At 42.2% G+C, this 25,284-nt stretch overlaps 1 protein-coding gene across 1 annotated transcript in view; it reads right to left on the minus strand.

Annotated features, from left to right (window-relative positions):
- Window positions 1–2,191: 2,191 nt before the first annotated feature.
- Window positions 2,192–25,284, minus strand: part of EHD4 (EH domain containing 4) — a 68,467-nt gene continuing 45,374 nt past the window's right edge. Inside the window, exon 6 of the mRNA XM_033952988.1 lies at window positions 2,192–5,394. Within this exon, the coding sequence (XP_033808879.1) occupies window positions 4,858–5,394 (537 nt within the window). The 3' untranslated portion in view covers window positions 2,192–4,857. The remainder of the gene's footprint in view (window positions 5,395–25,284) is intronic.

A 25,284-nucleotide genomic window follows, 5' to 3' on the forward strand; every position in this document is an offset into this window, starting at 1 on the left:
AGCAGATGTTACTGAAAGGACAACTTTACTAGTGTTTGGTCTTCAGACTTTATTTTAAGAATTCTCATATCCCTTTTGGGGGGGGGGTCAAAAAATTTGGGTTTATCCAGATGTTACAAAAACTACTCAAAAACAGAGAAGAATATTTCTATTTTTGAGACAGAAGAACATTGATATAGGAGCCACATTCCTGCTGGCATATCCATGTAAATGCCTGGTACGAAATGTGAGGTCTAAATATGTATTTTATTCCGCTGAACAATTGAAGGACTTTCTTGAGTTAAAGCAAATAGTATGAAAATCATGTTGGACTGAAAAAGTAATATAACTAGTTTCACATTAAGCTTTTTTTTGAATAGATGTTTAGTCTCCTTACATTTCTTTTGACCATCCCCCATTACTTGAGGTCTAATGAAGGATTAATTAGATCTTTTTTGGGTATAATTTGCCCTTTTTCTTATATATTTAAATATGATTCTTTCCTGTGTTTCTTGTAACAAGAGTTTTTGTCTTATGAAAAAGTTTGAAATGTTAAAGAAAAAAAAGGCTGTGTCTTTGCAAAGTGTGCAGATTAAAAGGGAAGGGATTTTGGATTTAGATCACACATTTTTCAGAAGTAGCTCAGGATGAATCAGATATACTAGGTATTTTCCCTATCCCAGGAGGGCTCTACTTGAGGTGATAAAGGATTAATTTAACTTTCAAAATCATCAAAATATCAGTTGCAACAAAACTGCATGAGAATTTTTTTTTAATGTATACATCATTTAATACAGCACTTCAAAAATGAATATGCATTAGGAAATACAATACAAGTCCGATGTGAGATTTTAAAATTACATTTTTTATCAGAAGGGAAAACTCTAAAATAAATAAATAAATAAAATGTATTTTGTAAACACACGCTGTGGGATTTTACACTATAAAATGACCTTTACATCTAGTGACTCCTGCTAGTGCAATCATGGTCTTTGTCCACCATCCACTACTGTAACCTAATTTTGAAAAGAAACAATAACCTGAACTCTCAATTTTTTTGCCCCATTAGTTTTCTCATGTTCCTCATATTCAATCTGAATTAGGATTATAATCTAGAGCAGTGGTCTTCATTGCAAGGCCCGTAGAGACCTTCTGGGCGAGATCCAGTGCTTGCTCACCATTCTCATTCCCAGTAGCTCTGCTCTAACTCTTGTGGTCCATCAGCAGCATGAGTGAAATAAACACACTGCCTTCAGTGACTTGGAAGCTTTTCCTCTGCTACTGCTTCCTGTCTCTGTAAAGGCAGAAAGCTTCCGGGTCACCACAAGCAGCATCTTTACTTCACTCATGCTGCCAGTGGCCTGAAGTGTTACAGCAGCGCTGCTAGGAAGAACGATGAGCAAGCACCAGATCCTGCGGCATATTGGGGGGAGGGGAAGCATGGGAAGGATAAGAGATGCTGGACTACAGGGATGGGGAAGAAAGGGAAGGAAAGATGCCAAACCTCCAGGGGAAGAAAGGGAAGGGGCAGATAGAGATAACAGACGACGGAAGAGGGGAAGGAGAGAGATGTTAGACCACTAAATGGGGAAGGAGGGGGTAGATCCAGACCAGGGAAAGGAAGGAAGGAGGGAGGGATTCCAGAATAAGACAGGGGGAAGACAGATGCCAGACCACAAAGGGGGGAGGAGGGAAAGGAAGGAGGGGAGAGATATGCCAGACTATGGGAAGGAGATAATAAAGATCCCAAACCATAGGAAGGGGAAAGAGTGAAGACAGAGGTCAGACCATAGGAGAGGGAAAGAGAGGGAGCAGCTGGTACACAAGGGTAGGAGGGATGGGGAACGAAAGAGATAGCAGAAATGCTGTTTATGGATAGATAGGAATAGGGGAGAAGAGGGAGGAGACGGCACACATGGATAGTAGGGAATGGCATAGAGAGGGAGGAGACAGTATGCATGGATAGATGGGAAAGGAAGACATGGAAAACTAGATAGATTTGAGGAAGAAGCAGAATAATGGAAAAAGCTGAATGTTAAATGTTAATGCCAAAGATGGACGTAGAACAGAAAATGAAGGAGAGAAAACCAGCAAATAGAAATCCCTGGAAACAGAGTTAAGAGCATAGACAGAAGGAAGTGCAACCAGAGACTGGGAAAAAATGAGTAGAAAAATAAAATCACTAGACAACGAAGGTAGGGGAAATGACTATTTTCAATCTAGCAATTGAAATGTGTCAATTTTCAGAATTTACTTCTGCTGTCTATATTTAGTATTTCTTTCTATTTCTCTAGTGTACTACATGCAGAGTCTGGCATCTAAGGGTTTTGTTTGTGTGTATTATTACTACCTTTAGTTTGTGATCCTGTATTTGTATAGGGTTTATATCTGTGTTCTGCACATGTGTGACCAAGGCCAGGTGCTCTAGTAGGAAATGAATGTCGTGAAGCGTAATCGGTGTCATGGCCCCAAGTAGGAAGATATTTATCAGCTCTCCGTCAGCTCTTTTGGACCCAAAAGGGCCCCAGCTTAAAAATCAGCAAAGACCACTGATCTAGAGCCTTCATTCACAACTAACCAGAGATATACCCCTGCCTTTTATTTATATCATCTCCCAATTTATGAAGAAATCCAAGTAACTGCATTAACTGTAAACAGGTGATCTGATCTTTATATGGACCTGTAGTAAAGCAATCCATTCATTCCCATTTGAATAAATTTAAACATGGCAGTTCATACCACATTCAGTAAAATTTTTAAATGCTGCCACCTTAGCTTGAAATACATGTATTTTTCAGGATTTCATTAGGAGACTACTTCTGAACCTGAATTAAAAACTGCAATGACTGAATTCCTTCTCATAGATATCTGACAAAAACTAACATTTGAACTTCCCTCCAATTATCCTAGCCAAAGAAGCTAAAATGTTTTATCATCTTAAAATATCTGAAATAATTTTTTTAAACCCACAAGTTGTAAAAACAAAAAACTGATTCTATCTTTAAACAGAACTCCTGGGACCCTGTATGGGTAAAATTCAGCTCCATTTCAAAGCTGAAGGCTTTGTAATCAGAGTTATCAAGGAACCCTAAAATCTCTTCTTTAGCATTTAGGATTTAATGATTTGTCAACTAAAAAAATTGATATTTTACCTTATAAACAAAATATTGAAGGCCAGATATGGGATTTTGATAGTAATGGAAAATATATGGTAATGCTGTTAATAGGATTTCTAATTATTCATTACCATGTACATTTCACATATTAGCTTTTATAATAAATATATACTTCTTTTTTTTAATAAAAATTATATAGAATGACTTTTCCCAAAGGTATATATGGCAGGTACCCCAGAGAGCTTTCAACTGTGCAACTGTCACAAAGATTAGATTGTAGATCAACAGCAACACAGCTGTTCAAAATGACATCTCAATATTACAGAAACCATGTATAATACTCCCTAAATCAATTCTTAAGTAGGACCATCAAAATTCAGGAGACCATTCAAGATGACCAGTATATTTTCGCTGGTTTTAAAGTTCATGTAGCATCAGTCCATAAAAACCTTAGCTCAAATATACACTCTCTTAGGCAGAGAACCCCTCCAAAGGCAAGCACCAAAGCCACCGAGAAAGAAACAAATGGTTCATTTGCAGAAATGAAGACTTCAGGGAGCTCTGCGTTTCTCAGCCAAATATTTTATCTACCAAAGTCCCAAAATATCATCATGATTCAATATGGATCTGCTTCACAAGCTTGTGTCACAAGCAGATGGTTTGGGGCCATGATGTGGATGTGAGGTTACTCTACACTCCTCCCTCTGTGTTCACGGTTTCAGTATCTGTGAATTCAGTTATTCACGTTTTTTTTGCCCAGGACCCCCCTAGTGAATCGCTCCATCCCCGACCTCCCCAGACCTTACTGGGAGCGATCTTCCTATACAAAAGTTATTCGTGGGCCATATGGAGGGAGGAGTGTAAATCAGATTCATGTTTGAAGACAGTGAAAGGATACTGGTCTTTTAAATGCTCTCCTGAATTTTGATGGGTCTACTTAACAGATTTAGAGAGTACTGCATATGATTTCTGTATCATGTTCACTCTTTAACAAGTTGAAAACATTGATTTCATATTACAAAACAGATTAAGCTCATACAAAACAAAATTCATTAGCAATTTTAGCTGTCAAAATAGCAGAAAGTACTTAAAAATTGAGTTATTTTACCATCTCACTGATTTAAATAAAGCAGATCAGACTTGAATAACTGCTGTCTGTAGCAGGGACCCCATTAGTTTACTATCACATCCCTCCAGCTCATCCCCAACTCTTGGTTGTTGACCTGAAGTTCTGTGCATCCCTGAGGAACACGCTGGCTTCTGCCACAAAGTCCCAAAATGTAGAAGGCAAATGTTAATGCATAGAAACTATTCAGGGACATTGCCCAATGCTATCAACTTTGAAACAGTCATTTTAATTATTACACTACATATTTTATAGATTAAGGCATGCCAGTTAAGCACCACCTGTATTAGGTTACCTTTTTTACTGCAATAAACAGCAAGACATGGTAAGTGAGACATACTGAGGCATGAAATAGCTACAGAAAGGCACTTGTGAAGTACTGACTCTCCTGAATGTCTCTAGTTCAAGAGTCATTTGCAAATACTGAGAGAAAGCAAATCAGCCCTGTAACAGGGCCTAATGAAGCTGCTTCAAGAGATGTACAACATGGTATCCATGTGTACAAAGAAATGCCCCCATAATTTCTATACCTGGTTATTTTAGGATTCATTAAAAACCTCAAATATAGTCAAAGTATTCCCCCTTTTTTAAATCCCTCCTCCTGTACCCTGTAGTCCCATCCAACAATTTCCCTTTTCACTCCGCAATGTGAAAAGATTTCTTTTGAGATGGCGGAATTAGGTGAGGGGGTAACTCATTAGGTAGTTCATATCCCTCCAGTTTGATCTTTATAAGGTGCTTTGCTAAGGCAAACTCTTCCTCATCTAACATTCCATCCTTATCATAGTCTGAAAGCTTCCAGATTTTTCCAAGTACGCTATTAGGTAGTTTGGAAGTAACCATTTCCTTCTTGGCATTGGCACCAGAGATCTTGCCATTGATCGGTGATAATGTGTAGAACAGCTCATCATAGGCAGGTTTGTCCTTTGCAACCACCCATTCTTCATCATCAGCACCTTCTCCTGCACCTTCCCCATAGCCTTGGCCAAAGGGTCCTTCCATGGTGCCTTCAAATGCTCCTCCATGCACCATTTGAGTAGGCATGCTGCTCTCTTCCTGGCGAATCAGAGTCATTAAAGATGCAATATTATTGGCTAGCATATTATCCACAGCCTCAATTAGTTTTGGTTTCAGGCTATGAAATTTAGAGAAGTCACAGACCTCCAGCTGCTCCTGTGGATAACAAAGCAAAAGTTGATTAAATTCTACTGCGTCGTACTGAATTTTACCTACTCTCATGAGGATGAGATTGAAATGAGACAGGAAAAGGCAAACATTGTAAGCAGTTTTCCCATACAGCACACATTCAACAGCATAGGTAATTTTTTTTCTGAATCTTTATTACAAAAATTTGATATACCACCAATAGTGCAGCAAAGCCATGAACAATATTAAAAAAGAGATTAAAAAAAGGAAGATTGAGAAGGCAAAGGGGAGATAAGGAGAAGAAAAAGGACAGAGATGTAGCAAGAGTTGAGGGGGAGTAAGAAGAGATGCAAAGAGGTGGGAAGGGTACTTCTGAAGGCTTGAGATCCAAGCCAGAGATATTAACCCTTTATTTGGTATTGTTGCTCAGAAGCCACATTTGTTTCTATGGCTCTTATGGGAGATCTGCATCTCCAAATGCCTGTTACTTGGCACTATTGTTTTCGTTCAACATAAAGTTACATAAAGCAGTCGTTTTCACCATCTGCCAATTAAAGTATTAATCAAAGACAACTTGGAAGATCCAGATGAATATGGACAGGAAGGGAATTCCAAATATAAGAACCAAGAAATAAGGCTGTGTCATGGAAAATTATCAAGTAATAGATGTGAAAGGCTGGGGGGAGGGGGAAGAGACAATTGCCTGTGACCATGTATGTACGAATACAAGTATGTCAGAATTGAAAGCTTAAAGCTTTTGTTCCTCACTTATATGTCTAGTCAGAGAAGTCATTCATTTCTAGGAGTCAATGCTATTAGGATGAATGACAAATGTAATTTGGTATAAATAAGTAAAAGTTGTGTTTTGTAGATACAGTGTATTATAAAAGAAGAAACTGCTTTCCTTATGAAAATAAGCAGCTTAATGTTCTGTCATAAAACACTGTATACTAGACCAGTGTTTCTCAACATCTTCAACCCAAGTACCCCTTAAGTCTAACAAATATCAACCAAGTACCCCTGCCCAAGTTCTGCCCCCAATCAAAAGGGTTCCCAGAGAGATTGTGCAGAACTCCTTCGGAAAATATTTGTTGAGACAGAGGCCTAGAATTGGTCTCAGGAAATATTCCAAATAGAAACCCCAGCCCCTCTCCTGCAAAAGAATAGGTTCTATTGAGTTTGGCTGGAGAAGGTCTGAGAGTTCATTGGTGAAGGAGGGTCTTCTGAAAGGAGACTCTTTTGATGGGTTGTTTGGAGGTTTTCTTAGCAAGCTTAGGGCATAGCCTTGAGCAACAACTTGAAAATAGATTGATCTGCCTCCAATGGGAAGACTGTGTTGAAGAGTCAGGGGAATGTTGGCAATGATCTCTAGAAGAAGAGTCAATAGGACGACTGGATTGAAATTGAAGTTCTCATTTCTGTGGTCTCGCATGACTTTTGTATATTTTTAGATCTTATCTGCAGCTTCCTCAATTCCTTCTCCAAACAGGTCATCTCCCTTACAATGCATATTGGAAAGGTGCTTCTGAAGTGCCCAGATCAGAAACTCAAAGCTGGGCCAAATGGTGCTATCAAAGGCATCGAAAGCTGTTCTAGCTATGAACATTCTAGTAGTAAACAAGTTCTTAGATAATTGTTGAAATTGTTTTAAATTGTCTGGGCAAAGAAAATCCTCAAATTCTGACAATTGATTAGTAAACATGCAAATAAAATTAGTAGTCCATAATTCTGTTGAGTTACATACGTAGATGAATGGAAAATGTGTTTGCTAAAAGAAAGTCTAACATTCTGGCTTCTCTGCCTAGAGAAGCATAAGACTGCAAACTGACAGATAGGGAAAAATACTTAAGTACCTGATTATAAATCACTTAGGCCAGACATGAGCAACTCCAGTCCTCGAGGGCCGGAATCCAATCGGGTTTTCAGGATTTCCCCAATTAATATGCATGAGATCTATTTGCATGCATTGCTTTCAATGCATATTCATTAGGGAAATCCTGAAAACCCGATTGGATTCCGGCCCTCGAGGACCGGAGTTGCCCATGTCTGACAGGCTATAAGTGGTCTATAAAATACTAAAATAAATAAATAACTCTTGAGGGCAGATTCCACAACTAATGAGTGGTGTTGAAGTTGAGTCTTGTCAAATACAGAAACAGAAATATGACGGCAGATAAAGGTCAAATGGCCCACCCGGTCTGCCCAAAAGATCCCATGTGCCTGAACACATTTGAATTCTGTACATTGTGCCTATCCTTCTAGGAGCTACCTGGATTGATAGAGAGTCTACCAGTTTTTAAATAAAGTCTCTTTCATGACTTTGTGTAAGGGTGCCTTAATACATTCATTTGGTAGAGCTTCAAAAATCAAGGAGTTCAAAAAGTTCAAAATGAGGTTCATTCTCTATTTCCATTCAGATGGGCATAGCCTGTCCCATCTGCCTTTTAAAGCCAGTATATTCTGGTGGAGATATGCATCATTGAGGAGGAGGAGGGGAATGATCAGAAGGTATATCATAGGATTCCTCTATTGAGTATTCTGGCAACTCCTCATCTTAATAGTTGGAGATACCGAGTCAGACTCTGAAGTACTCCCTACTAGGGAAATCAGGGAGTGTGTGTCAAGAGGAGTGCTGTGTGTCGAGGTATGTTGATGTTCTGAGGCAGGAGATAACTCCTCCACTGAAAGATGCATGTGTTGAGCGGATCCATGCCAACTCAGATGCTCGTCGAGCAGGGATGCCTGACCTCGTCCTCGATCAAATTTCCACTGTATCCTCAGGCTGGGCTGAGGCAGGCATGGAAGCCTTTAATGCCTGTGAAGACTGACAGAAGTAGCCCCGAAAGCTCTTGTCTGAGCATGGCCCAGATTTCCTCCTGGAGAGACTGTGCCAGTACTAGAAAAGACATCAGCAAGGAAGCAGTCTGCTGTACCAGTTGGTGTGCTATGGGAGACCTTGACATTGACGCACACCTATGAGGAATCATCTGGATGAAAAGAGAATGGTTATTTGTGCATCGACGCTTACCATGTGTCAAGGAAATTGACACTTGGGAAGACAAAGGGGCATTGCTAGAAGAGGAAGTATATCTATGCTCGTTAGCTTTCTTGTATGCTGTATCCTTCCACTGATGATGAATCGCCACACTGATGAAGATGGTGTAGAAACCTGCCTCTGCAAGGAGCCTGAAATCCAACGATCTGGATGCAGTGTTGATGCACTCAGTGCCAATGTTAATGCTAGGGACATAAAAGGCCAAATGTAGGGTTCAGAGTTTCCCACCATGCTTGATTTTGATGCGGTACCAAAAAGTTTTTCAAATTAAAGTTTCTGGGCTTTGAGTGACCTCTTTTGCATATGGAGACAGAGAGCGCAGTTAATGTCCCGATGTTCAGGACCCAGACACTAATACACCAATTGTATGCGTCAAAGTCCGAGATGGTCTGATTACATTGAGAATATTTCTTAAAGCTACTTGGTACTGTGTGACATGGAGGGGAAAATGGTTAACACTAAATCAAAGGGCTCAATGGCCTGAAGAGCTCAAATGAAAAGTATCCCGCAAATAACTGATGCTCCTGGGTAGGAAAAGAGGCTTGAGGTGGCCAGAAGACCAAAAACCAAAAAAATTGACAAAAATAAACCAACATCGAGATAAATAATGGAACATGATAAAAACAAAGAATTAGGACCAAAAGATGTATGCACCAGAAGACATATGAGGAGAGAATAGAAGCCCTGAATATGTATACCTTAGAGCAGTGGTCTCAAACTTGCGGCCCGGGGGCCACATGCAGCCCGCCAGGTCCTATTTTGAGGCCCTCGGTATATTTATCATAATCACAAAAGTAAAATAAAACCGTTTTGATTATATGTCTCTTTATCTATAAATTGCAATATTATTATTAAGACTTAGCCAAAAGGAAAGATTTATAAACTATAAAGAGTTTTACCTCATGCAAAATTGTCATTTCTTTAATAAGAAGAAATTAACTATTCATTCTGCGGCCCTCCAAGTACCTACAAATCCAAAATGTGGCCCTGCAAAGGGTTTGAGTTTGAGACCACTGCCCTAGAGGAAAGGAGAGACAGGGGAGATATGATTCAGACGTTCAAATACTTGAAGAGTATTAACGTAGAACATAATCTTTTCCAGAGAAAGGAAAATAGTAAAACCAGAGGACATAATTTGAGGTTGAAGGGTGGTAGATTCAAAGGCAATGTTAGGAAATTCTACTTTACGGAAAGGGTGGTGGATGCCTGGAATGCGCTCCCGAGAGAGGTGGTGGAAAGTAAAATTGTGACTGAGTTCAAAGAAGCGTGGGATGAACACAGAGGATCTAGAATCAGAAAATAATATTAAAAATTGAACTAAGGCCAGTACTGGGCAGACTTACATGGTCTGTGTCTGTATATGGCCATTTGGTGGAGGATGAGCTGGGGAGGGCTTCAATGGCTGGGAGGGTGTAGATGGGCTGGAGTAGGTTTCAACGGATATTTCGGCAGTAGGAACCCAAGCACAGTACCAGGTAGAGCTTTGGATTCTTGCCCAAAAATAGCTAAGAAGAAAAAATAAAAAATTTAAATTGAATCAAGTTGGGCAGACTGGATGGACCATTCGGGTCTTTATCTGCCGTCATCTATTATGTTACTATGTAGGACAAAAACTATGAAAAAAAGGACAGGAAAGCACAAAAAATTAGAAAAGTTTATGCGCTGAAAACTGAAGATACAGCTTCTCAACTTTGTGGAAAGTTGAAGAACTGATGCTCCCGCGAGCGGACACTGGGCAGGAAGACACAGGCATGTATGCAGTATGGGCACTAACTAAAAAATTTAAAGGACAGTGCACTTAGTAGTGTCTGTACCAGGTTCTGTGGATGACGTCACCCGCATGAGAAATTATGAAAGTTTGTCCTTTGAGAATATAATTTAGAGTTAATATAATAACATTAGAATCTCAATGAATAGTGATAATTATATCCCATAACTGGAGACCATTACGATGCTTTCCAGACAGCTAAAGTCACTCAGCTTTTACTTATTTCCCAGGAAACCCCCGAAAGTGATTTTTTTTTGTGTGTGTGTACTCCCATTAACCTACCCCACCTACAATCACAGAGCATACAATTACTATTTTATGGTAGTATTAAAATTCTCAGTTGCATGACACACAGTCATCTTATCTAATCATCTGCCATTTCCAAAGGCCTCGCACAAAAAGCTGAGCAGCTTAGTTTCTACTTTGTGTCATTAGCAGTGCCTGTATCACACTGCAGCAAACAAGCTGACATTTGAAGATGGATTATTTTTAACTGAGTTGCCTGAAACAAAGCTGCTCCAGGTGCCCTGCCTCCAGCATAGTACCTTCTGGCACAAGACACCCTTTCTAATTCACAAAGCTCCTGCTAAGTAAAGCTTTCCTAAGGTGTGGAAAGAGAGGAAAACAGGAAAATCTTCTACAAGGCAACACAAATTTCAAAACTTCAGCCATCTTACACCTTGAGCAGACAAAGGCACATGCACTAATCCTCCTTCTTCTGTTTCCTTTCCATTAATTGTTTGTATGAAATAATGCAATTAGTACAGCACAAAGCAGAAACCATGGGAGGAATAAGAATGAGATGGAACATTACTGAAAGGAAAATATAGATATATAAAGTTGCATTCATGGTAGAAAAAATTCAACCATCAGCTCATATAAAATCTTTTTGGAAAACTTTCAGACTGTGTACCAGTATGGACTGGTATAAAGAAGAAAATGTTATCAAACCCATGTATCGCTATATGGTATGACCTCACCACGATTACTGTGTGCAATTCTGGTCACTATCTCAAAAAAGATATAGTGGAATAAGAAAAGGTACAGAGAAGGGTGACAAAAATGATAAAAGGAATGGGACTACTTCCCTTTGAGGAGAGGCTAAAGTGGCTATGGCTCTTCAGCTTGGAGAAGAGATGGCTCAGGGATGATATGAGAGAGGTTTATAAAATACTGAGTGGAGTGGAAAGGGGAGATGTGAAACTCTTGTTCACTCTTTCCAAATATACTAGGACTAGGGGGGCCATGCGATGAAGCCACCACCTTCCCCGCCCCCCCCTCCCACCACTTTTCAAACCACCATCCCAACCACCCCCACTCCCACCACTTCCCCTACACTCCTTACAACACTATACTTCACCATCCCCATAATTACAGGCCAAGGCAGATACGGTGATCTCTCTTCACAACCTAAAAAATGCCGTACCAGAAACCCTGCCAACCTCATCCCCATTCTTCCCTCCCCACAAGCCCCTTCCAGCAATACACTCAAACTGGCACTCATAAATGCCACTCATAAATGGCACTCATAAAGATCAGTTAACAACAAATCCTTCCTCCTTCACGACCTCATCTGTGACAAGACTTGGGACGCCCTCATGATCACTGAAACCTGGCTCCAAGACAATGATGGGATAACACTAGGCGAACTATGTCCTCCAGGCTACCAGGCCCTAGCCTGTTCACGTACCTCTGGGAAAGGAGGTGGAGTGACTACCATTGTCAAGACCTCCGCCACACCAAAACTGATAAACTCCATCAATATTCCCTCCCTAGAAGCACTTGCGTTCACCATAGGCCACAAACACAAAATTGCCCTCATACTCCTCTACAGAACCCCTAGCTCCCCAGCAGATACCCTAGAGACCCTCCTCGAATTCATCACTGAACTATCCATCTCACACAAACACGTGACCATCCTGGGAGATTTCAATTTCCCAGACTACCCCAACACCTCAGGACAAATTGACAACTTCCTCTCCTCCCTCACCGACCTGGGATTTCATCAGGCTATAACCACCCCCACGCACTCAGCAGGCAACATCTTAGACCTGCTCTTCACCCTCAGTGGCCCAACTGCAGAGCCCCAACAAACAACTTATACCACCACACCAGTTCCATGGTCAGACCACCACCTCATTGAATTCGAACTCCCACTCGAAACTACCCTAGCCCCGCGTAAAGACCCTACCCCTCCCACCCTACGTCAACTCCCTAACTCAGTCAGCCCTCCGGCCATGGCTGCGGGCATTCGCACCCTAAATGATACCTGCACCCAACATCCCCACTCCATTGACCAGGCAGCCTCCGCATGGCACTCCAACATCCAATCCCTCTATAATAGCCTCGCCCAGACAAAAACAACCCAAATAATCACCAACAAAGCACCTGCTCCCTGGTACACCAGTGACCTCCGATCCATAAAATGATCACTGAGGAAAGCAGAAAGGATCTGGGTCAAACACCCGAGCTCAGAAACCAAAGCCCACTGGAATAACATATCCATCACCTACAAAGCTGCCATCCTAGAAGCAAAAAAGACCTACTACTCTCGCCTCCTACAACTAGCCCCTTCTAGATCCAAACAATTGTTCACCCTCACAAACCAACTCTTCACCAGCGCCCAAAGAAAAAGTCACAACAACCAAACAGAACTTGATAGCGAGACTCTCTCGGACTTCTTCCAGTCCAAAGTACAAACCATCCGAGATAATCTTGACACCAACACCAAACCCACTCCTATTCAGCCCCAACTGATTCCAAATACCCCACCCTCCGCCGCTCTCTCCCAATTTCATACAGCCACTCATGCCGAGGTTCTCGAAACCCTGAGAGAACTCAAACCCTCCAACACCATCCTCGATCCCTGCCCATCCAGCCTCCTGCTGTCCACAGAAGACGCCATGGCAGAATCCATCCTCCCCATCATTAACACCTCTCTAACCACTGGGACTGTGCCCCTCAGCTGGAAGTCAGCTATTATCAAGCCCACTCTCAAAAAACCCACCCTTGATCCTAACGAACCTGGCAACTATCGCCCAGTCTCCAACCTCCCATTTGTCTCCAAACTCCTTGAACGAATTGTGCTCCACCGACTTCACCCTTTCATTGAAGAACAAGCTGCTCTATCCCCTGCCCAGTCCGGCTTCCGAAAAGGCCACAGCACAGAGTCAATACTCCTTGATATCATTGATGACAGCTGGGCAATACTCGACAAAGGCAGTGATGCCCTACTAGTCCTACTTGACCTCAGCGCTGCCTTTGACACAGTCGACCACCACCTCCTCACATCCAGACTCTATGACCTCGGAATCAAGGACACAGCTCTCCAATGGATCACCTCCTTCCTCCATCAAAGGACCCAGACTGTCCTACTAGGAACACACAAATCTCGCCCCAAGCCTATCAAATATGGTGTTCCTCAAGGCGCCCTTCTATCCCCCCTCCTATTCAACCTCTACATCAGGCCTGTCATTGATATAGCGCAGAAATATAGCATTAAAATCCACTCTTATGCAGATGACATCCAGCTGCTCCTCCCACTAGGCGAGAACCGATCGTCCCAAATTACTAACCTCCAACATTGCCTCTCTGATATGAAAACTTGGATGTCAAACAACAAACTTCAACTAAACGCCTCTAAAACAGAACTCTTATGGATCAGGAAAAAAAGCACCAAATTCACACGTCCTACCCTAGCATGGGACTCCACTCTACTAACGGCAACAGATCAGGTACGCAGCCTAGGAGTAACCTTAGATGGACACCTATCCCTATCTGCCCACATATCCCAAGTAATCTCCACCTCCTTCTACTACCTCCGCCAACTGAAAAGGATCAAACCCTACATCTCCACACCTGACCTCGCCCAACTCCTCTACGCATATGTCCTCTCCAGAATGGATTACTGTAACTCCCTATTTAATGGACTAACCAAAAATAATCTCAAACGCCTCCAACGTGTCCAAAATGCAGCTATCCGCCTCCTACACAACCTCAACTACCATGATCCCGTCTCCCCAGCACTCCGCGCTGAACACTGGCTCCCAATTAGCCAGCGCTGTGCTTTCAAGGCCCTAGCAGTATCCCACAAGAGAATTTAAGCCACCACCCCCTCCTACATAAAATCCAAGCTTCCCATCTACACCCCCACTCGCACCCTCCGCTCAAAATCAGAAATACGCCTATGCATTCCCCCTGGAAGGTCCCTCCTCTCAGAAACTGCCCGCAAACGATCCTACAGCCTCTTCATCCCACATCTCTGGAATCAACTCCCCCCCCAACTCAGGCAACAGAACTCTTTATTGACATTCCGTAAAATGGTAAAGACCCTCCTCTTCAACTAAAGGTCTCCCTCAGTCTACACCCCCCCTTAAACCCCACCTCTCTCTTCTCTCCCCTGTTTAACTTCTCCCTAAATTTCAGTATAGTCCTCTCTTAGTCTGTACTCTGATAAATTGTCTACTCTGAAAATTGTTTGTACTCTGATAAATACTGCACAGTCTTGTATGTCCAAGCATCTAAACCTATTGTACATCTTATTTGTCTAATTACTTCCATTGTGTATGTTTACTTGTAGACCGTTCTGAGTACATCTTATTTGTCTAATTACTTCCATTGTGTATGTTTACTTGTAGACCGTTCTGAGCTACTGGGAGGACGGGATATAAATCTAAATAAATAAATAAAATAAATAAATAAATAAATACTAAGTAGTAGATTTAAAACAACCCGGATAAAATATTTCTTCCTACAATGTATAAATTAAACTCTGGAATTCATTGCCAGAGAATGTGGTGAAATCAGTTAGCTTAGAGGGGCTTAAAAAAGGTTTGGATAATTTCATAAAAGAGAAGTCCATAGGCCATTATTGAGATGACTAGGGGAAATACTCTGCTTATTCCTAGGATTAGCAGCATAAAATCTGTTTTACTATTTGGGATCTAGCTAGCTACTTTGGGATTTTAAGTGAATAATAGTATATCAGCTTGGTGTCCTAGGGAATACTACTTTTGTCAATCAAACTCTGCACTAGTGATGTACATCACTTGATGGCTTCCTTGGAGGCCTATAGGTAATATATGAGTATAATCAATCAATCAATTAATTAAAATAAAATATATGTCTGGCATAAGCATCCTCTTACAGCTACTAGAGTTACATTAAACTTGGCAAATTCTCAGGATATGCCAATTGGCAATACAAAAATAAATAAATAAATGGCAGCAATTCATACATACTCTTCCTGCCTATACAGAGAATAGGGTTAAAAATATTTAAACATACATTCTGCCCATTCAAGCTGCTAAGGCAACTCAAGCTGGCTTACAACCTCATGAAAATAAACTCCATTACAGTATTTAGGCATCAATTGGAACAGTAACATATATAAAGCCTATCAATATACAAATTAAATCTAATTTAAATGCTACCAAATAAACCTTATTATTACAAGCCCCCACCCTAAAAATCTCCTCTAACCCCCATTCCCCACAAACAGACTCCTCTCCCAACACAGCATATTCTGGTCATTTTTGCCTACGAAAATAGTTATCTGCAACTCGGGAAACTTCAATAGATCAATCCGTTTCAATTGCACCAGAAGCCTATTCCAAAGTTTAGGAAGGCTTTTTGTTCTAAAAGATTAGGTATTCCTTAGATATCCTAAATGTTAGTTGAAGTGGCGTAACTCTCTTCATTTCTACTATTTCAAAATATGGCTGTAAATTGGAAAAATATTTAGTTCATTACAGCCCTCTTTTACTAAGCTGCGATAGAGGTTTCTATCGTGGCCCTAAATGCGCCAACGCTCATAGGAATTCTAAAAGAGTCGGAGCATTTAATAAAGGGGAGGGGTAATTTCTTGATATTTGTATGGCAGTCAGTACATGCTGCATCTACTGTACACTGTTCCTTGTCCCTCTCTTACCTCCTCAAAGGTTTTCCGTTATAAGGTTGTATCTTCATAACAAACAGTTTGCAAAAAATATTTTACAACACAGCTGTAAAATCACCATCCAAAATTTTCAATTCAATTTGGCCTATTGAATTTATTTTTCGATTTGATTCACTTTTTTTGCCCAATGGAGCATTTTTTTCAAATGTCCTGGCGAGTTTATTTTGTAGCCTCTTCACTCAATCCACCCCCTTTTGCCCTCTGCAACTCCACAACTTTTCCTCTCTGTTAGACAGCAAGCTTGAGCTGGGACCTAACACCAGCTCTGGCAGGACACACATTTCAAATACAGTGGTACCTTGGATTACGAGCATAATCCGTTCCAGGAGCATGCTCGTAATCCAAAATGCTTGTTTATCAAAGCGAGTTTCCCCATAGGAAATAATGGAAACTCGCTTTGATAGGTTCCCCCCCCCCCCCCCGAGGCCAGCAGCACTGCTCCCCCCCCCCCACGAGAACCGGCATTGCTCCCCCCAAAGGCCCCCCCCCGTGAACCGGCACCCTCCCCCCCGCCATCGGGCACCCCCCCCCACCGCGACCTGAGGTCCCCCCAACCCACCCGAACCCTCTTCTTACTTTGCTGTAGCCTCCGCAGCGGCACCGGCACCAGCATGTCCTGTGCATGGTGCCGGTGCCTGAAGATCTGCTTCCTGTGCTGGGCCTTGAGAGTTCACGTTCGACATGAACTCTCAGGCCTTGAGCATGCGCACATGCTCAAGGCCCAGCACAGGAAGCAGATCTTCAGGCACCGGCACCACGCACAGGACATGCTGGTGCCGGTGCCGCTGCGGAGGCTACAGCAAAGTAAGAAGAGGGTTCGAGTGGGTTGGGGGGACCTCAGGTCACAGCGGGGGGGGGGTGCCCGATGGCGACGGGGGGTGGCCCGATGGTGGCAGGGGGAGGGTGCCGGTTCGCAGGGGGGGCGCTCGCAAATCGAACCGCGCTCGGTTTCCGAGGCGCCGATTTTGCGAATGTTTTGCTCATCTTGCAAAACACTCGCAAACCGGTGCACTCGTAAACCGAGGTACCACTGTATTGTAATCACAAAATGGAAAACAAATTTTTTTTTTCTACCTTTTGTTGTCTGGTCATTTTATTATTCAAATCATGTTGGTCCCAGGCTCTGGTTTCTGTTAGTCTTCTGTTAACTCACTTGTCAGAGTCTCCTTACCATTTGACGTTTTCTTCTTTCTCTGTGCTCACCATCCATCTTCCATCTCTGTACTTTCCCTTCCACTGCCATATCCAATATTTCTGTTTCTTTCCCACTGTCTACCATCTCTCTCTCTCTCTCTCGCCATGCCTTGTGCCCTGGGTCAAACCTCTCTATTCCCCTCCATGCAGCATCTCTTCCTTTCCTCCATTATCATGTGCAACATTTCTTTCTCTCCCCATGCATCATCTCTCCCCGCCCTCCATCTTATATCCAACATTTCTCCCTCCCTTCCACCATATGCAGGATTTCTTCTTATCACCCCTTTCTACCTCTTTGTTGCATCTCTCCCTTCCTCTCCTCTACCCCATGTCCAACAATTTTTCCTTCTCCTGTCTCCATGCACAGCAGTTTTCCCTCCCTCCCAACCCCCTGTGCAGCAGCTTTCCCTTCCTCCTATCGCCCCTGTGCAGCAGCTTTTCCTTCCTCCTATCCCCCCTGTGCAGCAGCTTTTCCTCCCTCCTATCCCCCCCTGTGCAGCACTTTCCAACTGACCCCCTCTACTGGGAGATCTGACATAAGGGCCTCCCAAAGCAGAGAGAAAAAGTGTGGCTGGTGGAGAGAGGCAGTGCTCTGAACAGGCTACTTCTGGCCTGCCCCATCAGGGCTTCCCTCCACCGCATCATCAGTGATGCGGCAGAGGGAAGGCCCGCAGGCCAGGAGCAGTCTGTTCTAAGCACTTCCTCTTCCCACCGGCAGCCGCCACCACCGCTGCTGTTGCTTTAGGAGACACGGAGGTGTCAGGACTCACTGAATCGGTGAGTCAGATTTTTTTAGAAAGCGAACCGATGCGAATTGGTGAATCAATTTGAATCAGCGAATTGGGCAGCACTACTATGCAGCTCTCTACTCTACTTCTTAAAGACCTACTGCTGTGGCTCTATTAGCCAACTTTATCTTCTGAAAGAGGAAAAGCATACAACTTTTGTGGGTTTTGTTCTAATACCAGAATTATGGCTTATTTTATTTAATATACTACCTTTGCTCTCAGGATAACAAACTAGTGAACAAAGGTTTAGATAAGTAGTATCGAGTAGGACTGAATAAGCTAGTGAATCCCCAGACAATCATTAAAGTCCAACCGTATACTGTTTGCCTTCAGGAGTGTCCAAATTTCAGGTACAAGGGTTTGAGTCGAATTACAGAGGGAAGGGAGTTCCAGAGAGAATGGGCAAGCCAAAAGAAGGCTCAATGCTTAGTAGATTCATAATGCACCTGTTTAATGGAGGAATCTGAAGACGTGAAGACACTGAATCAGAAGCCAAGGACAGGCCTCAACGACGAGACGAGAACATACAGCAGGAGAGTCGTGAGGACAGGATGTCAATAGATCAGCCAAGGGTGTATAGTTCAAAAAATCACTTTATTGATGAATATGCCACATGGGCTTGATACACTCGACACTGGCAGTGTTTCGGCGTCTGTACCTTTTTCAAGAGCCTGACTTGAATGTGGCACAGAGCATACATGCACTCGGGTAGACGCGCTGTGGAGAGCAAAAATGAAAACAAGTGTCAGGAGCAAAACTGAAGATCACCATATTCATTGGGGAAATCCTGAAGACCTGACTGAATTGCGGACCTCAAGGAGGGACTTTGACACTCCTGCTCTAGACGATGAGGAGAGTATTGTCTGGAACAGAATTGAGGCAGTTTGCGATTGTGGGGGGACACAAATAGGTCTATTTGAGGAGTCCCCCCAAACTCCAAACAAAGAATATCTGACGCAAGACCATTGAGTTGAGTGTCCATTCGTGTGGCCGAAGAAATCTGCCAAGTTTGTCGGCAAGAGTATTTTGCGTTTCTTGAACATAGACAGCTTTTAGAAATATGTTTCTAGCAATTGCCCAATTCCAAATCTTCTCGGCCTCTTGACAGAGTCAGAGAACCCATTCCTCCTTGCTTGTTTATGTAATACATCACAACTTGATTGTCCATGCATACTAGGAGGACTTGATTGGATATACTGTTTTGAAAAGTCTTCAGAGCATTTCGAATTGCTCTGAGTTCCAAGAGGTTTATATGGAGCTTCTGTTCCTGAATAGACCAGTGACCTTGTGTGCAAAGACCGTCCAGGTGAGCTCCCCAAGCATACTTGGATGAGTCTGTGGTCAGAACTTTCTGATGTGGAGGCATTTGAAACAGCAGCCCTTTGGAAAGATTTGAGGAATCCATCAACTACTGAAGAAATTGATGAAGCAATGATGTGACTAATTTTCTGAGAGAATGGATCAACAGCTTGAGACCATTGAGATGCCAGGGACTACTGAGCTATTCTGAGATGAAGTCTCGCATTGGGGTAACGTGGACTGTAGACACTATGTGACCCAATAGTGCCATCATTTGTTTGGCTGAAATGGGCAGAAGATGAAAGACTTGATTGCAAATTTGAACCAAATTGTCTTGTATTTGTTAAGGTAGGAACACCCTGAGTTGAATGGTGTCAAGTAGGGCCCCTATTAATTGTAGAGTTTGAGAGGGATGAAGTTGAGATTTCGGAAAGTTGACTTCGAACCCCAACTGATGAAGAAACAGGATTCTTGACTGTGTTGCTGGGAGCACCCATTAAGGAGCGGTGTCATATGAACCTATCTTGATTCAGGGAAAAACTTGGAATCCTTGAGCTCTTAAAGCTGCTGCCACTACTACCACCAGGCACTTGGTGAACACTCTTGGAGAGAAGGCCAGGCCAAAGGGCAGAAATTTGTATTGAAAATGTTGATGGACTATACGAAACCACAAAAACTTTCTGTTAAGCAGGATATATTAGTATATGGGTATAAGCCTCTTTTAGATCTAGAGAGCATAGCCAATCATTTTGATCTAAAAGTGGATATAAAGTTCACAGAAATAGCATTTGAAACTTTTGACTAGGAATTTGTTTAAGTCTCCAAGGTCGAGAATTGGACATACACCTCCAGTCTTCTTTGGGATGAGAAAATACGGGGAGTAGAACCCCTGATTTTTCAGAGAAGGGGGTACTACCTCTATGGCATTTAAGTGAAGTAAAGCCTCTAGTTCCCGAAGAAGGAATGTCTGCTGAGGGTTGAAAGAGGACTCTTGGAGGATGATTTGGAGGTATAGTGACAAAATGAAGAGAATAACCTTCCTTGATGACTTTGAGAACCCACAGGTCAGTTGTTATCAGAGTGCAACCTTGATGGTAGAATTGTAGATGACCTCCGATTGGTTGAGGAAGAGGCTGTGATAGGGGAACAGCAGCTATGCTCTCCATAAGCCTGGCAAAAGGACTGAGCAGGCTTATGAGGAGCTGCCAACTGAGCTTTCTGAGGCCGTTGTTTTTGCTTCTTTTGCAGTTTTGACCTAGAAGCAGAAGGTTTGGAAGTATATTGCCTCTGATATGAATAAGAAGGCTTAACAGACTGCTGTGAAGCTAGAGGCTTAGCCTTTATTCTGACTAACGAATTCCAATTCTTTTTATGTTATGTCAATTTTTGCGTGGTCACTTCGATGGAATCGCCTAAAAGTTCTCCTCCTAAACATGGAATATTGGCTAATTTATTCTGGAGATTGAAATCCATATCAGAGACTCTTAGCCAAGCTAGACATCTCATAACCACCGACATAGCGGATGCTCTGGATGACATCTCAAAAGCATGATAAGTTGACCTTACTATATACTTTCTAGTCTGTCAAAAAGTGTGAATAATTTGCTGATATTCTGTAAGGTGCTCTGAAGGAATACACTTTTTGAAAAGTTAGGCAATTTCCTTACCAGTTTCAGATAACAGAACATGTAGAAATTATAATTAAGGATCCTGCTTGCCAGCATAGAATTTTGATAAAGGCGATGTCCAAATTCATCCATAGTACAGCCTTCTTGCCCTGGTGCAATTTAAAGCCATTTCACATTCTAGCATCAAGAAATATAGGTGAACTTTGCAGCTATAATTTTGTAACAGTGCATTCTCCCTTCTTAGTGAAATGATCAAATACCAGAACCAATAATATGAAATTGCTGCCCTCTGCTGGCATGATTTTTGAAAACTGATGAGGCAAATAAATAAAAATAAAAGGTTGACAAATAGGTAATATCTTTTTATTAACTTAAAATAGCTGTGACTAATTCTCAAGAGCTATGCTCTCATTAGTTCTGTGCCTTTCATTGGTAGAGCAAGAATTTCCCTGCTCCCAAGGTGCTTATATCTAAAGGCCTCATTTACTGTGTGTATGTATATGTATATATGCATGACCTGTGGATGCCATGTGACCCATGAGACGCATTATTTGTCTTACTGAGATGTATTGTAGAGTGGACACATGATTGCAAAGTTGAAGCAAGGTATTTTGTCTGTGTTGGGAAAGCCCATAGAAGAGTGGTGTTGAGTACGGCTCCTATGAACTCTTGAGAGGGTTGAAGATGAGACTTTGGAAAATTGACTTCAAACCCTAGAAAAGCTATGGTCACTTCTGCTGCTGAGTGCACTGCTTGAGATGATCAACGAATCATCCAGATTCAGAAGCACTTGAATCCCATGGGTACAGAGGATTGCTGCTACCACCACTAGGCACTTTGTGAATACTCTTGGAGATGAAGCAAGGCCAAATGGTATAACTTTGTACTGGAAATGCTGATGATCCACATTCAGCGTGTATGAATATGTGCATGTATGCCTCCGAGGTCTAGAGAGCACAGCCAATCGTTTCATTCTAGAAGAGGATATAGGGTTTCCCAGGGATAGCATGCAAAACTTTTGACAAAATATTTGTTGAGAGCTCGGTGTTTGAGAATGGGATGAAGACCTCCCGTCTTCTTTGGATTTATGAAAAACCTGGACTAGAACCCCTGATTTTTCTGGAAAGGGGGCACTACTACGACATTTAGCTGAAGAAGCTTCAATTTCCTAAAGAAGGGGCGTCTGTTGAGATGTGAAAGTGGACTCTCTTGGAGGGTTGTTTGGAGGAATGGTGATAAAATGAAGAGAGTAACCCTCCCGAATGATTTTGAGGACCCAGGTGTCTGTGGTAATGAGAGTCCAACATTGATGATATAAGAGAAGTCAACCTCCAATGGATTGAGGAGGTGGATAAGACGAGAGTATTGTGGCTATGCTCTCTAGAAGCATGTCAAAAAGACTGAGCTGGTTTCTGAGGAGCAGAAGTCTGAAGTTTCTGAGGCTTTGCGATTTCTGCCTCTTCTGTGAGGGTTTTGAAGAGGATGAGGTGGTTGGATAACGGCTCTTATATGAATAGGAAGCAGGTCTCTGAGAAGATTTAGATGGCTGAGTTTTAGTCTTGGATCCCGTTAAGATGGTCCAGCTTTGTTTATGCTGGGTAAGTCTTTGGGTGGCATCCTCCACTTTGTCCCCAAAGAGCTCTTCACTAAAACGGAATGTTTGCCAAACAATCTTAAATGTTAATGTCCATGTCAAAGACTCGCAGTCATACAAGCTGTCTCATAGCGATAAGATATAGCCGATGCTCTGGATGTCATATCAAAAGCTATAAACTTTCTGGTTTGAAGGAGGCTATGAATAGTCTCCTGGAATTCTGGAAGTTGCTCAGATGGAATATCAGTTGGAAATCAGCTAACGCCTTTATGAATTAAGATAAAACAACACTTCACCCTGCTCGTGTAGACACTGATCCTGACTCAGATTACTGCAATTCCATCGACACGGGTATCAACACCATCCTTATCCGCAAACTATAGCTCATACAAAAACATAGCATTAAGATTCATATTCAGACTGAAAAAAATATGACTCAATCTCTATCTCAATTCAAAACGTCTTGCATCGTGCACTCTATATATATATATATATATATATATATATATATATATATATATATATATATATATATATATACACATACACACACACACACATACACACACTAAACAAACTCCGCAGCACCACTAATTTACCTAGTTTCATCAGTATGGTCCACTTCACCCAGAAATCAACAGGATGCAGCTAATCTCCCCACAACAAAAACCTCAAGTATAAATGCATATTTCACTCAATGTTCACATTCTCTGGTGTAAAAACTTGGAACAACCTCCCAACAATTGTCAGATCCAAGAATAAATACACCACGTTTCGCAAGAAACCAAAGACCTTTATTTTTGACCCCACAAACACTACTGGCGACTAAACTCAATATCCATCAATGCCCAACAGACTTCAGACCCAGGGAAATAGGCACACCAACCCATTTCTTCCTAATACCACCATGGAACCAAGTACTCAGCTGACCATTAGTTAATGCCTGCAATAGAGTTTAGCTACCTCATGACATCTTCTTGAATCTTCTAAACCTCTTGTTGTATATATTCTCCCTTAATGTTCATTCAATGTACCTCCGGCAGCTCCACTGAGTTGTAGCAATCCACCTCTTTAACTGCATGATACGACAATCTCCTCCTCAAAGAATAACAAAGGTCTTGATGTATCTATAGCGCTTCCTGCACTGTAATGAATATCTGTTCTAGTATTGCAATGTATATCTAAACCACCAACTGTACTGTAAATCACCTTGAATAGCGCAGGTATAGCGTAACTCAAATTCCAGATTAGATTAGATTATAGTTATAATTATACCTGAGAACTATGTTGGCTAATAGAGTTCTGGAAGAGGCGGTGGCCTTCACATCCTGATAGACTAGTAGCATATATTGGAGGATTTTTTAAGAGTAGATTCTACCAGTAAAGACTGATGTGCCAGTTGCAGCTGGGATAGGATTGAGAAGAGTGAGAGGAAATCTCTCAGTTCGTAAAAAGAGCCTCCTTAAGGAGATTGTGAAGAGACAATTTAAGGAGCTCTTTAGGAGGTTCATCAAGGTCTAATGCCTCAAGGCACTCTGCTCTGGGCTCAATGTCTGACTCCAAAGCTTTTCCCATCTGCCTGATAAATTTAGTGAAAGTCCTTCTGGAGGAGATCTGTGTCTTGGCAGTGGAGGAGAGGGATACCATAGGACTCTGGAGCAGATAACGTGGGTTCAAGATCATAATCAGTGTTTTGTACAAAAAGGTCAGAATCCACATATGGAACTCCATGATATTCTTTACAGGTATGAGAAGAAGGATGCTTCTTGGTCTAAAAAGTATGATGACTGTGATAGCGTTGACAAAGGCTCCTTCGATGCCGTTGGTACCGGTCAGATAAAAAAGATGAAATTTGTCGATGAGAACGTCTAGACCTTGATTTACGTCAGATGAACGGGAATCAGTACTGTGTAATGTACACTTGGATTTAGAGGAGCAAGCATCAGTACCGTGTGATCTCGATATCCGTCAATGCTTCGATGTAGAGCTGAATTCGGCACCCTTGGACTTTGATGTGCCATGTTCAGGTTGGGCCGGTGCCGAGGGAGCTGATGCAAGCACCAATACTATATACAGCTTAAACAGGTCACCGAGCTCCCTCCGAAAGAACTCCTTCAGTTGGTCCTAGAAGGACTGCACCAGTACCATTGGTTCAACAGCCATCGGTGCTGAAGGTGTCGAGGGGTGGGTGATCTTGATGAGGAATCACGCCCTATAGGAGATAGCTTGCACAGGAGGAGACCGATGATGGTGTTGGCAATTGGCATGCACTGAGGGACTCAATGCTGAAGATGCCTGCGATGCTGGTGGAGTAGAGGACAGCTTCTTAGCAGGTTTACTCATATGCAGGAATGACATCCGATATCGAAGGATGTGTCAATGCCAGTACCATTGGTACTGATAGCATTGATTTGTCTCCGGAGGCCATAGCTGATCCAAATAGCTTCTCCTGCTGAATGTGTTGAGCCTTAAGAGAGCGTTTTTGTAAAGTAGAACAGTGGATGCAAGTGTCCACTTGATGCTCTGGGCCCAGACACAATGCACCAGCTGTGTGGGTCTGTGATGGAGATGGGCCATTGGCAATGAATGCATTTTAAAAACCCAGCAGGCGGTTTCGACATGTAAAGAAAAATCT

Source organism: Geotrypetes seraphini, chromosome 7 (assembly GCF_902459505.1).
Source record: "Geotrypetes seraphini chromosome 7, aGeoSer1.1, whole genome shotgun sequence".
NCBI classification, from domain to species: domain Eukaryota; kingdom Metazoa; phylum Chordata; class Amphibia; order Gymnophiona; family Dermophiidae; genus Geotrypetes; species Geotrypetes seraphini.